General features: G+C 45.4%; 1 protein-coding gene across 1 annotated transcript in view; it reads left to right on the forward strand.

Annotated features, from left to right (window-relative positions):
* LOC117347325 (dynein heavy chain 6, axonemal-like) overlaps window positions 1–16,568 on the forward strand; it is a 2,502,256-nt gene that overhangs the window by 609,412 nt on the left and 1,876,276 nt on the right. Inside the window, 1 exon segment of the mRNA XM_033918113.1 lies at window positions 6,203–6,346. Within this exon segment, the coding sequence (XP_033774004.1) occupies window positions 6,203–6,346 (144 nt within the window).

Here is a 16,568-nt window from a genome sequence, read left to right on the forward strand (position 1 = left end):
AGGAATTTGTCCAAACCTTTCTTAAAACCAGCTACGCTATCTACTTTTAACATAACTTCTGGCCACTTCATTTTTAAGCTTAGATCTTTCCTTCCAAACAGAGACCTTGCTAGATGTCAAATACAGCACAAGGTAACTTCACATGGACTTAACTGTGCAGGAAATGAATCTCCTCATACACCCACCATATAGTGCAAAAATGTGCAAAGGTCTGTTTTTTTCTTTCGATCACTACATAGCCTAATGCCACACAAGCAGCGCTGTTACAAACATATTCTGAAGGTCAATGCTAAGGTTGACAAAGTTTCCTTCCTTGGACCAGAAGGAGATACTGACAAACCACTGGAAGAGATTCTAAAACAACTACCCAGAAATAACACCCAAAGACCCACTCAGTGTGTGAACCAGTTGAGTGGAGTGGACTAACTGGGGGTGGAAATGGGCCCAGAGTTTGCTCAGCAGAATTTCCCAGACTACCTCTTCCTCTCAACACACTGACATGCTACCACCACCACCAACACTAGGAACACCTCACCGAGTATGCCAGCAATGCTTATAAACTTTATAAAACACATTATTATATTTTCTTATAAAGCATATATTTTAACTGAACTCAGCCTTGCCATTCACAAAAATAGAAAAGTTCCCATTTCAAGCTGTCTCATGTACACTTTTCAAATCTAACATATTGTAATCACAAAACAGAAAATAAAATTATTTTTTCTACCTTTTGTTCTCTGATCAATATTCAAATCTTGTTGGTCCCAGGCTCTTGTTGTCTTGCTTGCCAGGGCCTCCTTTCTCCGTGCTAACCATCCGTCTGCCATCTCTGTTCTCCCCTTCCGTTTCCCTTCCCTCTCCCGGAGATCTGGCATCTTTCCTTTTTTTTGTCTCCATCCACAGATTCACCTTTTCTCAACTCCCCACCACCCCAGGATCCACCATCTCTCCCTTTCTGTTCCCAACTATCCTCCTATCCAGTATCTCTATCCCCCCTCCACACCATCCCCTGTTTCCAAGTTCTCTCCCTTTCTGTTCCTTCCCTCCCTAAATCCCATTATGCACCATCTCTCTCCCACTCCTCTGTTTTTAGACCCATTATTTCTAACCCCCAAAGTCTGGCATATGCACGTATCTTTGAACCCCCCCTTCCCTCTCTCCCTCTGTGTACTTTTACACCAGGACCCCCCCCCCCCCGAAGGTCTGTCCCCCCTCAGAAGGGCTACACCCCACCCCTGAAGACCTGCACCCCCCGAAGGACTTTACCTCCCACCCGAAGGTCTGTCCCCCTCTGAACGCCTAAACCCCACCCCTGAAGGCCTGCACCCTCCCCGAAGGATTGTACCCCCCACCCGAAGGTCTGTCCCCCCCTGAAGGCCTGCACCCATCCCGAAGGCCTGCACCCACCCCGAATGCCTGCACCCACCCCGAAGGCCTGCACCCCCGAAGGCCTGTCCCCCCCCTTGAAGGCCTGACCCCCCCTTGAAGGCCTGCCTGCTTGTCCCCCCTTGAAGGCCTATCCCCCCTTAAAGGTCTGCCTGTCCCACCCCCTTGTAGGCCTGTCCCACCCCCTTGTAGGCCTGTCCCCCCCTTGAAGGCCTGACCCCCCCTTGAAGGCCTGCCTGCTTGTCCCCCCTTAAAGGCCTGTCCCCCCCTTGAAGGTTGGCACCCCCCCAAAGGCCTGCACCCCCTTGAAGGCCTGTCCCACCCCCTTGTAGGCCTGTCCCCCCCTTGAAGGCCTGCCTGCTTGTCCCCCCTTGAAGGCCTGTCCCCCCCCTTGAAGGCCTGCACCCCCCCTTGAAGGTTGGCACCCCCCCAAAGGCCTGCACCCCCTTGAAGGCCTGTCCCACCCCCTTGTAGGCCTGTCCCCCCCTTGAAGGCCTGCCTGCCTGTCCCCCCCTTGAAGGCCTGCACCCCCTTGAAGGTCTGCACCCCCCCCCGAAGGCCTGCACCCCCCCAAAGGCCTGTCCCCCCACTTGAAGGCCTGCCTGCCTGTCCCCCCCTTGAAGGCCTGCACCCCCTTGAAGGTCGGCACCCCCCCTGAAGGCATGCACCCCCCCTGACGGCCTGTCCCCCCTTGAAGGCCTGTCCCCCCCCCTTGTAGGCCTGTCCCCCCCCCTTGTAGGCCTGTCCCCCCCTTGAAGGCCTGCCTGCCTGTCCCCCCCTTGAAGGCCTGCACCCCCTTGAAGGTCTGCACCCCCCCCTCCGAAGACCTGCACCCCCCCTTGAAGGCCTGCCTGCCTGCCTGTCACCCCCCTCCCCCTTGAAAGTCTGCCTGCCCGCCCGCCCCACCCTGAAGGACTGATGCCCCGACCCACCCCGAAGGACCATTCGCCCCCCTGGCCTCCCCGCACTACCTATGAAGCAGCCGCAGCAGGATCGCGACGTCAGCTATCTTTGCGCTGCTTAGGAGCTGCTTCCTGCGCCGGGCTACCTTAAGCTACTGCCCCCCCCACGCCCGAAGGACCGCTCGCCCCACTGACCTTCCAGCACACCTATGAAGCAGCCCGCAGCAGGATCACGACGTCAGCAATCCCTCAGCTGCTTGGGCGCTGCTTCCTGCGCCGCGGTCCCGCCCCCTTCCTCTGACGTCAGAGGAGGGACGGGACCGCGGCGCAGGAAGCAGCGCCCAAGCAGCTGAGGGATTGCTGACGTCGCGATCCTGCTGCGGGCTGCTTCATAGGTGTGCTGGAAGGTCAGTGGGGCGAGCGGTCCTTCGGGCGTGGGGGGGGACTGAGCGGCAAGGCCGGGAACACCCCCTCAGGGCTGGTACCCGGGGCGGCCCGCCCCCCCCTAGGTACGCCACTGACTTGGTGACTTCTTGATTAACCTTGAAGCAATACTAATGTTGCTAATTTGAGTAAATAATGTAACTTGTTTCCCTTTTGTGAAGTGGGGGTAGAAGAGAAGTCTAGGTTAGGCTAATAAGTACTGCAGAAGAACACTGCAATAAACTGCAATAAGATATATAAAATTAAGTACTCTATAGTAATTAGTAACTGTGGTTTTGATTTTATGCACTTCTCCCTCCGTATTCGCGGGAGTTAGGGGCGGAGCAGACACACGAATATGGAAAAACCGCGAATAACTTAAAGGCAACAGTGCATCCCCCAAGCTTTGTCCCTTATGGTCTGCTTCGAAGCGCAAGCTCCTCTGTCGCCCCGCACCTTTTCAAAAGACGTCTGCAGCCATCGGAGCAATAGAGAGGGGTGGTGATCTGGAAGCGACGGCGCTTGGCCCTTCTCCTTGAGTTTTACAGAGTTTGTGGATCAGCACGATTCCCTCTTTGGTTTGTTGGGGCTGCTACTTTTGTCTGTTAGACAAGGCCCTTCTCTGGTGGTTAAGCAAGGTTCCTTCTCTGGTTGTAAAGAACAGACCAGCTATCTGGTCGGCTGGTATCCAGTGCTGTAATTAGAGCTTGACTCCGCCTTCCTGGATAGCACAACTTCAACTGCCTGCTTAGTATAAGGCCATCGTTGGAGGTAGATTGTGGTCTCGCCTGCCTGTGGCACGGCTTCATCTCTGGTCGTTGTTAAGTGCAGGAGCTAGGACGGAGAGGAGGGTAAACTGTGGTTCGTTGTCCTTAGCAACAAGGTAAGAACTTCATGGGGAAAAGTGCCTGCTTGGCAATGCTGCACGCTGAAGAAAGTGCTGGGATGATGTCATTTGGGGGGAGGAGCCAGCATGGTAAAAATCGTGAATACTCGAAATTTCCAACAAGGCTAGTACTAAATAGAGATTTAACAGAGTTAACCTAAAGTGCTCCAGTTTCAGGATAAGCAAGGATTAAAACTTTCTCCACACAGAACAGAAGGTAGAATAGCCCCACACAACAGAATATCAAAACAGAAATCAGAGATCTCAGAAAAAATAAATTATATTTATCCAGGAATGCTATTTCCTTCCTATCAAAATGCATTTTAAACCTCAGTTGTTGTCAGGCTAGTACTGCTCCAAAAAGAATCTGATTAAAATAGAATTTCACAGCAGCAGCATTTCTGATGTTAGCTCACCTCTGCCCACAGAAAGATCCTTGCTCTCCCCTCTCCTTCGGTGAGTCATCTTGCTGTATAGCATATCTTTTCAGTCCCTCTGCTGGGCTGGAGGCTACCAGTACACTCTCATTCTTCCATACTCACTCCCATATACACCAAGGTTGGCTCCAGAAAAAGGAAGATGGATTGAGACTTCTGGGTTTTATTTCCATTGCTTTCAATGGAAGTAAAACCCAGATGTCTCTATCTGTTCTCCTTATTTCCATTGCTTTCAGCAGAAGTAAAACCTGGATGTTTTAATCCATCCTCCTTTTTTTGGAGCCATATGGTAATCCTAATATACATACTCATACTCTGGCGCTCATTCTCCTACTCTCCCACTCTTACTCTCAGACACTCAAAAAGGCTAATATCTATGAAATCCCATGTTATATAGGATTTGTCTCCATAGCATTTAATGGTAAGTCCTGTCATTGGCTGGCAGTAGGCTAACATGTAAGCAATAGAGCTTGACAATTCATGATTGGTCCAGTTTAATGAGGATTATGTCATGGGAATTAGTCCTATGATGTAAAGGCCTAGTCAGCTTAAGCATATACAACCAATCTCTGATAGATTCATCAAAGGGTAAGTCTCAGCAGACCTATTATCTGACCACCTACATGGGTGGGCATAATCGTCCAAGAACATTGTAACCCAAATAACCTTGCATCATGGTTCTTCTGTCCCATGATTTCACGTTGTGATGTTCTTTAGTACATCAGTGTGGATCAATAATGCTGACAGCTTAATTCTCTTAAAAAATACAGTTTAGGTTAGATAAATTAGGTTAGATAATTACTGGTTAGATAAATTAGGCTTTGCTACATAGCTAACTTTCCTATAGGCCCCAAATCAGCCAAAAACTAACCATAACAGATGGACATGGGAAAATCCACTGCTTATTCCTACAAAAGCAATATAAAATCTGTTTTACTCTTTTGGAATGTTGCCAGATTCATGTGGCCACTTTTGAAAACAGGATACTGGGCTTGATGGACCTTTAGTCTGTCCCAGTATGGAAATGCTTATATACTTATGTAAATTATTTAAACTGGAAATTATATAAATATTTTGAATGCTATATCCATGAAATGAATATATTATTTGATAAGGTATTATAATGCTGTAACAGAAATATTTACAATGCAGCTTTATCTAAATTTACTCTTTTGGGGAGGGTAGAATTTAAGATATGCATTTATTCAGATATTTATATTAAGGGTAGTATTCATTGAGATTATTACCACACAGATACCAACTAAACCTACCATCCACAAAATACCTCCACTACAAACAAATTTTCCACTTTATACTAACCTATCTGGGTGTAAAAATCTGGAATGACCTACCAGATGCTATCAGAAAAGAGACAAACTACACTAGATTAAGAAAAAACCTGAAGACTCAACTTTTTGACAACTAACTATCTCAGTTTCTGTATAGCATTGCCTACGTCTAAGTCCCTCCTCTTATCTCTCCACATCCTCTTCCCCTTCCTCTTTGATCTGTCACCTTGAACTTGCATAGGTATGTTGCAACTCACAAATCGAAGATTAGGATTAGATTAGATAGATACCACAGAAGCTATTTGGATATCTTTATGTATATTTCAGTCAATCTATCCTTATAATACAGACTAACCTTTTACTTACCTGTATATAAATAAGCTATCTAAATAATGTTGGTACTTCACCTTATGCAATCATTTATATGCTCATAGGATCTAACTTTTCAAAATATATTGGGGTGCTAAACCCAAAAGAATTTATACCATACCATATTGTTTCTTATACCCTGCAAATGTCAATTGGGAAGTTATCCCTTTCTGCACACAGTCAACGAGTTTGCTCAGTATTGTGGGTGCTCAAGCACCCACAGAACTGGTTCCTATGGTATGGATAATTTTTTCACTGCCCTAAAGATAAACTGAAGTAATACCTCTGAAATGCCCTGGCCTCTCCTGAAATTATAGACAAAATGCATCTGTTTGGTGTTCCAGGAAAATAAAATTTAAAACACTTACCATATGGTCAGCAATCACTTCATAACTGCTTTTGAATATTGATCCCAGAAATATTATCTGATTTGGAGCAATGTGGATCCTGTATAATGCTTTACAATTCTTTCAACATTTGATCAAATGCTATTTATCTATCTCTTGACAGTGTAAATTTGACACATTGGACACAGAACAACTTAGTTCACAGGTAGTTAAATATGCCAAATTTGTAAATCAATTGGAAAAAGGTCTACCAACCAATAATGTAGTTCCACGACTTAAAGAGAAAGTAGACACGATGAAAGAAAAGGTAAAGTATGTTCTATTCTTCTACTTTTATTGGCATGATGGTAGAAATACCATTTATCTACCCCCCCCCCCATTATTTTGCAATTACCTATTTATACCTTTGCAGCCTTGTTTTTATAGTCTTTCAGGCTCATAATCAAAACATTTAAATGTCCAAAAACCAGCCTCAGTCGGCACTTGAACATCCTAATAGCCTGGAAGTCCAAGTGCTGATAATCAAAGCCAACTTTCTGGACATCCATAAGGTCTTCCAAGCCACTGAATGTCCAGAGCCTAAAGGGGCATGTTGGGAGGTATGTTATGGGTGGTCATCGCCACTCACACCCCTGAACCTTTTGCACCCCACTCTGACATCTCCCCTACAACCCCATACCTTCAATGTCAATTTGGTGGGATGTATGCCCACTCCCTCCCGCTGGTAGACCTCACGCTTCATAATGGCGGGATGGTGTGCAATGGGCTTGTGGGGGTGATGTGGTTTAGAGTGGAGTGTTGGGGTTAAATGAGTCCCAGTAACAGGAGAGATTAGGCATCCCTCTGCTAATTTTTGTACCGAATGCACGGAGGGGGGTGATATCAAGAATGTGTGGGGATTTTGGAGGGGGGCAGGGGTGTAGTACAGGGGCTCTCTGTGGTAGGGGATGAAGGAATGGTGCCTATGAGGGAGGGAGAGAGGAATCTCCCTGCCAGTTCAGCTGATCCTGGCAAGGAGAATCCCCATCAGCTGAGCTGGCTGGAATATCCAAAACTGGCTTAGCTAATGGTTATTCCCTTGCAGCGATCAGCTGATTGCAAACTGTTCTGATGGCGTAGGATTATTGGGTACCATATCTGAACAGCTTGCTTATGCGATTTTCATTCGGGCGTCTTAATATTTGGAAATGTCACAAAAAGATAGATGTACTAAGGGATAAAACACAGATAATTTATTTATTTTTTTTAAAGTTAGATGTGTGGCAGTTTTGAGAATGGACATGTTTACTATTGAATTTCTGGATGTCTTTCTCAAAGGCCCTGATTCTGCACAGCGCGACTAAAGTTAGGCATGGTTTGGACAGCCACACTAGACATACTACGTAAAATCACGTAGAGCAACGCTGAATGGTGCTCAGTGCTAGCTAGTTAAGACGTCCAAATTTTTAGACATCCTTTACAGAATCGGTTTTTAGGTGAGAGTTAGATGTCCAACCAATGTCCTTAATGTTATAATTCTGATGTTAATTAGAGTGATGAATTTATGCTATTTTTCATTAAAATTGAAAAAATGTTGGGCACATACCATTTTGTTAAAAAAATCTGTTTTAATCTTTTCATTTAGTTTTCTTCTGTCACAGGTAGTGAGTTGGATTTGAACTAGGAACAATCAGTGTGCTAAAGAGTGAGCTAACAAGCTGCATAGCAATTGTAAAACTAGGTCTTATAGGCATTGTAAGGAGGTCTACTTTTGGGCGTGGTTTGGGCTTCAGATAGACGTGAGTTCTGTGGATGGAAAATATACGGGCTTTGGACGTTTCCAATGCGATCTGCTAAATAGATTTCTGGGTTTTAATTTTGCTTTATTAAGCTCAAAATACATCTAATAACGCACCACATAAACAGGGCACATCAATAAAAGATATTGCATGCAAAATCTAGTTTTCTGGGCAAACAGCAATGTTATTTGCTAATTATAGCACATGAAAAACACAGCTTTATGTTTCTTGCTAAAAAGCTACCCTTTTTTCTGATTAAAGAGTGCTCCAATGAACTCATTCTTGATAGAGATGCATTCAGCATATAAAGCACATGACAAAATATATATATTGCATAGATAATTTCATTTGCAAAAAGGTTAAAAAAGAATAAAAAAACAGATACAGACCTTAGCATGGCTTCTAGTTCATTGCAAATGGAGGCGTGCAGCTGCACAATGGTGACCTCATTGTGAGATCATCAAGGTGCACCTGGAAGGTAGAATGCCACAATTAAAATAGGAACATGTGCTGGGAGAGCTGGTTGGAATTCAAACCTATGACCTTGGGAGGCTTTTACCCAATGGGCCACAGCAGCTTCCAGTCAGGTGACTCTTCCTGCCCTGTGATATGATACCTTAGAGATTTGCTAAGGTATCATATCCTCAGGTATCATATCACAGCCCCCTGAAAGAAAGCAGCTCTAGTTCAGTGATTTAAAGCACTGTTTTCATTGTTGAATGGTCATGGGTTTGAATCCCAAGCATGGTCTAATAAATGTGGCACAGCATCAAGTAGTGCTCTTTATATCAATTGCTAACCTCACATTTGTATTAATTTGTAGTATGGCAATGTAGTGCTGTTTTACATTAAAGAGTATATGTATTAAAAGATGCTAGCACCAGTATTATATTTTTTAAGTATCTAGCTTATAATTTTTTATGTGTATTCTGTGAGATGGAGCAGTGGGGGATTGGAACCAACAAGGTTTATGTGCTAAAGTTAAAGTTCTAACCACTATGCTACAGATTGAGCCATGAAAGCACAGCAATTCAGAAACCAAAAGAACTTTTAAATGCAAGTTTTGGATTCCGTAGGCATCAGTTCTCATGGGAAGCGGTGGGGCCCAGGCAGAAAACCTTGTGTATTGCTCTCCACAAGAGAGGCAGCTGCGTCTAGCGAGGGAAGGCACCAGAATTAATAAAAGGTACCAGGAAGGGGAGGGCAAGGCCGGGGCCTATCTGCCTGCCTGCTCTGCTGAATTAAAAATAGGTATTGGGGGAGAGGCCAGGCCTACCTTCCCTTCCAAATTAAAAATAGGGAGGGAGGAGGGAGAGGTCAGGGCCTGCCAGCTGGCCTTGGAGGGAGGTCTGCCTACCTGCCCTATCCCTACCTGTCTGCCAGCCACTAGGCCTGCCTGCCCTGTGCCCTGTCCCGGTCTACCACTAGGCCACCAGAGGGGGGACAAGGTACAGAGCCTGGCAGGGAGGAGGGACAGGGTACAGAGTTTGGCAAGGAGTGTGGGGTTGGGTGCAGAGCCTGGCAGAGAGAATTTGGTTCAGAATGTGTTTTTTTTCTTGTTTTCCTCCTCTAAATCTAGGGTGCGTCTTATGGTCAGGTGCGTCTTATGGAGCGAAAAATACGGTATATATCATTTTAAAATTTCAAAGTTAAAAGTTATTGATATTTTGTTATTAAAAAAGTGTTAAATTGGTTTACAGGTATCCCGTGTGGTTTTCTTTGTCTGCCATCTTCAGTTTAGTGGACATTGAAAGGGAGATACTTACCCATTCTTCAGCAGTACCTCATATAAATAGTAGAGAAGTTTTGATATTTGATATAAGATTGGCTAGATTCAGTTGCAAGATTGAGTGTGTATCTGATTTATCGTTGTAATGTTTTTAATGTTAGTTTGCTTTTACCTAGACCCCTCCTGACGAAGAATACGAAACCTGGGTCGGGGGGCCAGGCATTGAAATAAAAAGCACATGGCACTTTAATCAGCACTTTAATAGCACTTCAGCACATTACAAAAAATTATTTGCACAATTTGCACTAGTTGCACAATCCATTAACGCTGCTATTGACTTTTATACTTGTTCCGCCATGGGTCTTTGCTTTTACCTAGACCCTTCCTGACGAAGAATACGAAACCTGGGTCGGGGGGCCAGGCATTGAAATAAAAAGCACATGGCACTTTAATCAGCACTTTAATAGCACTTCAGCACATTACAAAACATTCTTTGCACAATTTGCACTAGTTGCACAATCCATTAACGCTGCTATTGACTTTTATACTTGTTCCGCCATGGGTGTTGTAAATGACTGGAATTTCTAGATACTGTGATATACCATCTAATCACATGACTTGTTTCAGCGTTACTGGAAACTGAATCAATATTTTGCTGAGAATGATAAGCGTTTGTTTTTAACATGTTAGCTTAATAGCTATAAATAAAATAAAGAGCTGTGATTCAATAAAGAATATTATTACTTTCATCACAGAATTCTAGTGACTTTCTCCCTATTAGTAAATTTATAAAGTCATTTGCCTTGACATCTTTGAAACCCTCAAATATAAATGATAATTAACATTTTCTCTGCGTATAGTGTGCTTTGTAGTTTTTTTTAATTTTAAGGTTACCATTATGAATTAATATGAAGATATTATGTGTACATGAAAAATGAATGGAAGAAATTGGGGGCGGGGCTATGGCAGGGTTGGGGCGGGGCTAGGGTGGGACGGAGAATTAATAGATGTCCCCTTTTGATGAAAAAAATAAATGGTCACCTTAGGTAAGCCCAAACGCTTTTGGAGCATAAGAGGTCCGGTGGAACTGACACAGCCTATTCCCCGATAGGCGGTGAACGGACACTTGGCCTAACCCTTCAGGTGGACGGTGAAAGGATCATGACACCCCCCAAAAAAAAGATTTCATAAGAATAGAATGAAAAATAACAAAATAAATACATAAATTATAATCAATCAAAATAGAAAAGAAAAGAAAAAAATCCCCAGCAAGACAGACCAGTGTGTGTATTGTGGAACAGAGTAGACAACTTTCAGGTAGCTGATTTCGGCGTTTTCAGTGGTTAGCCCCACCCCCAGCAGCCGTTTCTTCTCCTGGCCTGCTTTCCAGCCCTCTTAAGGGCTCAGCAGACCAGGCCATTCCCAGAAGCAGCACAGTGAAGTGGAAGGGAGATCGAGGCATCCCCCTTCACTGCACCGGAGGGCCAGATCGTTTTTTGGCAGTTAGCTCCCCCCCCCCAGCAGCCGTTTCTTCTCATGGCCTGCCTTCCAGCCCTCTTAAGGGCTCAGCAGACCAGGCCGTTCCCAGAAGCAGCACTGTGAAGGGGAAGGCAGAGGAAGAAGGAAACTTCTCTCTATCTTGTCCCTCAGCCCGATGCCGCTTCTGCAGGTCAGATCAGGCTTGACTCTGTCCTCCCCGGAGTTCCTGCTCTCTTTAGCCCATTTGAGGGCCGCCAAAAGTTTTTTCCTGTAGCAACTCTTCAAAGTATCTATACTACCAACGGGAGCTGCCCCAGTGCCTCAACTGCGTCTCCACTGCAGGAATCTTGGTCGGGATGGTGTGGGAGACGAACTCCGCCTCCTGACATCCCTAGCAGCGCTAAACTGAATGAGCAAACCGCAAGCTTGGAAGGAGCTGTACCCAACTTTGGTTCTCCTTATTCTAACTTGCATTCGCACTACGGGACAACCTATGATACACTTAACTTTTAAACTGCTGCCACTGAACCTGATTTAATGCCATTTGATTTACTATTAATTTAACTGCTATTGAATCCAATTTAGTGCCATCTGATTTAACCATTAATTTAACTGATTTAACCATTAATTTAACTGATAATTCATCTGCTCACATTGAATCTGATCCAGTGCTATCATTTTTTTTTTTTTTTAGTTCAATCATCTTTATTGAGAAATTTTTAAAATACAGAACAATAAGGCAACAATGACCAATACGCTAAGCAAACAGTAATAAAAGATATACATTTTGGTCTATCATTGCCACAGAAAGAAGCCAGGGTAGGAAACATCCTACCAACACCATAAGTAATGAAACCAGGAAACCTGGTCAGACGTGTAAAATGTAGTATATTGACAAAAAGCCCTGCCTGCATGAGGCGCGCGTGTGAGCCCCGCTCTGCCCCTCCCCCAAGTCCGGAATTTTTTTTTTAAGAATCGCTCCATCGGGAGCCTTTGCCTGCCCTGCCTGCATGCGGCGTTGAGCCGTTTTCGCCCCCCCCCCCCCCCCCGAGACCAGCGGGAGCCTATTCTTTAAACTGCACCACCGGCACAGGAGAGGAGAGGAGCGTGGGAGCCCTGTTCCGCCCCTCCCTCAAACCAGTGAGATCTCCAAGCGGTTCTATTCAGAAGGGCAAGCTCCTCTGCAGAACACAAAGCACTCGGGCTTCTGCATCCTTAACCTGCATATATAATTCATGTATAACTGCTTAGCCTGCATGTATATATCGTACAAGCTACACATTCTTTTACTAACCCAACTGCATACACAGCCTATTATAACTAGCAGCAGTTAGTTATTCAATCTCCTCCAACTCAGCTTGTTTGTTCTCTGGTTCCTTTCTTTTTTTCTGTTTCCTAGCTTTTCTCTTCTCTAGCTGCTCCTCCAATTGTCTCAATAGTAAAAATTCAACTCAAAGCTCCTGGCTTAGCTCTGTCTTATTTGACCCTCCTTTAGACTCTAGCTACGACAGTAGGACTCAGCCAGGACTTGATAGTGAGACTCTCCTGAATTCCCTCCGACCCAACGCCTCAATTCCCCATCCAGCCATGCCCCCAACTCTTCAGGCCACCACCTTCCCCGCCCCCCCTCCCACCACTTTCCAAACCACCCTCCCAACCACCCCCACTCCTACCACTTCCCCTACACTCCTTACAACACTATATTTCACCATCCCCATTATTACAGGCCAAGGCAGATATGGTGATCTCTCCTCCCAACCTAAAAAAAGCCGCACCAGAAACCCTACCAACCTCATCCCCATTCTTCCCTCTCCACAAGCCCCTTCCAGCAAAACACTCAAATTGGCACTCATCAATGCAAGATCAGTTAATAACAAATCCTTCCTTCTACATGACCTCATCTGTGACAAGACTTGGGACGCCCTCATGATCACTGAAACCTGGCTCCAAGACAATGATGGGATAACACTAGGCGAACTTTGTCCTCCAGGCTACAGGCCCTAGCCTGCTCACGTACTGCTGGGAAAGGAGGTGGAATGACTGCCATTATCAGGATCTCCACCACACCAAAACTGATAAACTCCATCAATATACCCTCCCTAGGAGCACTTGCTTTCACCATAGGCCACAAACACAAAATCGCCCTCATACTCCTCTACAGAACACCTAGCTCCCCAACAGATACCCTAGAGACTCTCCTCGAATTCGTCACTGAACTATCCATCTCACACAAACACGTGACCATCCTGGGAGATTTCAATTTCCCAGACTACCCCAACACCTCAGGACAAATTGACAACTTCCTCTCCTCCCTCACCGACCTGGGATTTCATCAAGCTATAACCACCCCCACGCACTCAGCAGGCAACATCTTAGACTTGCTCTTCACCCTCAGAGGCCCAACTGCAGAACCCCAACAAACAACTTATACCACCACAACAGTCCCATGGTCAGACCACCACCTCATTGAATTCAAACTCCCACTTGAAACTACCCTAGCCCCGCGTAAAGACCCTAACCCTCCCACCCTACATCAACTCCCTAACTCAGTCAGCCCTCCAGCCATGGCCGTGGGCATTCGCACCCTAAATGAAACCTGCACCCAACATCTCCACTCCATTGACCAGGCAGCCTCCGCATGGCACTCCAACATCCAATCCCTCTATAATAGCCTCGCCCAGACAAAAACAACCCAAATAATCACCAACAAAGCACCTGCTCCCTGGTACACCAGTGACCTCCGATCCATAAAACGATCACTGAGGAAAGCAGAAAGGATCTGGATCAAACACCCGAGCTCAGAAACCAAAGCCCGTTGGAATAACATATCCATCACCTACAAAGCTGCCATCCTAGAAGTGAAAAAGACCTACTACTCTCGCCTCCTACAACTAGCCCCTTCTAGATCCAAACAACTGTTCACCCTCACAAACCAACTCTTCACCAGCGCCCAAAGAAAAAGTCACAACATCCAAAAAGAACTTGATAGTGAGACTCTCTCGGACTTCTTCCAGTCCAAAGTACAAACCATCCGAGATAATCTTGACACCAACACCAAACCCACTCCTATTCAGCCCCAACCAATTCCAAATACCCCATCCTCCGTCGCTCTCTCCCAATTTCATATGGCCACTCATACCAAGGTCCTTGAAACCCTGAGAGAACTCAAACCCTCCAACACCATCCTCGATCCCTGCCCATCCAGCCTCCTGCTGTCCACAGAAGCGCCATGGCAGAATCCATCCTCCCCATCATTAACACCTCTCTAACCACTGGGACTGTTCCCCTCAGCTGGAAGACAGCTATTATCAAGCCCACTCTCAAAAAACCCACCCTTGATCCTAACGAACCTGGCAACTATCGCCCAGTCTCCAACCTCCCATTTGTCTCCAAACTCCTTGAACGAATTGTGCTCCACCGACTACACCCTTTCATTGAAGAACAAGCTGCTCTATCCCCTGCCCAGTCCGGCTTCCGAAAAGGCCACAGCACAGAGTCAGTACTCCTTGATATCATTGATGACAGCTGGGCAATACTCGACAAAGGCAGTGATGCCCTACTAGTCCTACTTGACCTCAGCGCTGCCTTTGACACAGTCGACCACCACCTCCTCACATCCAGACTCTATGACCTCGGAATCAAGGACACAGCCCTCTAATGGATCACCTCCTTCCTCCATCAAAGGACCCAAACTGTCCTTCTAGGGACACACAAATCTCACCCCAAGCCTATCAAATATGGTGTTCCTCAAGGCGCCCTTCTATCCCCCCTCCTATTCAACCTCTACATCAGGCCTGTCATTGATATAGCACAGAAATATAGCATTAAAATCCACTCTTATGCAGATGACATCCAGCTGCTCCTCCCACTAGGCAAGAACCGTCCTCCCAAATTGCTAACCTACAACAATGCCTATCTGACATGAAAGCTTGGATGTCAAACAACAAACTTCAACTTAACGCCTCTAAAACCGAACTCTTATGGATCAGGAAAAAAAGCACCAAATACACACGTCCTACACTAGCATGGGACTCCACTCTACTAACGGCAACAGATCAGGTGCGCAGCCTATGAATAACCTTAGACGGACACCTATCCCTATCTGCCCACATATCCCAAGTAATCTCCAACTCCTTCTACTACCTCCGCCAACTGAAAAGGATCAAACCCTACATCTCCACACCTGACCTCGCCCAACTCCTCTACGCATATGTCCTTTCCAGAATGGATTACTGTAACTCCCTATTTAATGGACTAACCAAAAATAATCTCAAACGCCTCCAACGGGTCCAAAATACAGCTATCCGCCTCCTACACAACCTCAACTACCATGATCCTGTCTCCCCAGCACTCCGCGCTGAACACTGGCTCCCAATTAGCCAGCGCTGTGCTTTCAAGGCTCTAGCAACAGCCCACAAGAGAATTTATACCACCACCCCCTCCTACATAAAATCCAAGCTTCCCATCTACACCCCCACTCGCACCCTCCGCTCAAAATCGGAAATACGCCTATGCATTCCCCCTGGAAGGTCCCTCCTCTCAGAAACTGCCCACAAACGATCCTACAGCCACTTCATTCCACATCTCTGGAACCAACTCCCCCCTCAACTCAGACAACAGAACTCATTATTGACATTCCGTAAAATGGTAAAGACCCTCCTCTTCAACTAAAGGTCACCCTCAGTCCACACCCCCCTTAAACCCCACCTCTCTTCCCTCCCCTGTCTAACTTCTCCCTAAATTTCAGTATAGTCCTCTCTTAGTCTGTACTCGGATAAATTGTATCTAAACTCAAATAACTTATACTAAACTAAACGACTTATACTAAACTAAACTACTTATACTTAAACTCTACTCTTAATTTGCTGTATACTCCCTGTATTTAACTACTGCACAGTCCTGTATGTCCAAACATTTAACCTATTGTACATCTTATTTGTCTAATTACTCTCCATTGTGTATGTTTATCTGTAGACCGTTCTGAGCTACTGGGAGGACGGGATAAAAAGCTAAATAAATAAATAAAACAACAATATTATCTCCAAAATGAGCAACAAGATCAGTGAAGAGGAACAGAATCAGGTTCGCAGAATCAGACTTGCTAGGGGCTGCAGGGGAACATGTCGTCCTAAGTAGTCTCTAGGAGGGTGAGCAGAGGTGTCCACATTTTCTTAAACCTACACAGGAAACCACATCGTTCAGCTGCTATTCTTTCATATTTAGCATAGAGACATATTGTGCTCCACCATTCATTATGAGAGACAGTAGTGAAGTCTTTCCTATTAGCTAATATAATTCGTATGGCAACCAGTATCATGAGTTGAAGTAGAGGAATTTTATCCCAGCGGATGGACATATGAGAGGCTATCAAACTAACCAGTATAAGTGGATAGGACAGTGGGAGATCAATATTCAGTAATGCACAGATTTGAGTCCATATAAGTCGCCAATAATTCTGTAATAATGGACATTCAAATATCATGTGTTTCAATGTGCCTATTGACAATTTGCAGGACCAGCATAGATCACTAGAGTGATCTTTT

Source organism: Geotrypetes seraphini, chromosome 1 (assembly GCF_902459505.1).
Source record: "Geotrypetes seraphini chromosome 1, aGeoSer1.1, whole genome shotgun sequence".
Classification (NCBI taxonomy): Eukaryota; Metazoa; Chordata; class Amphibia; order Gymnophiona; family Dermophiidae; genus Geotrypetes; species Geotrypetes seraphini.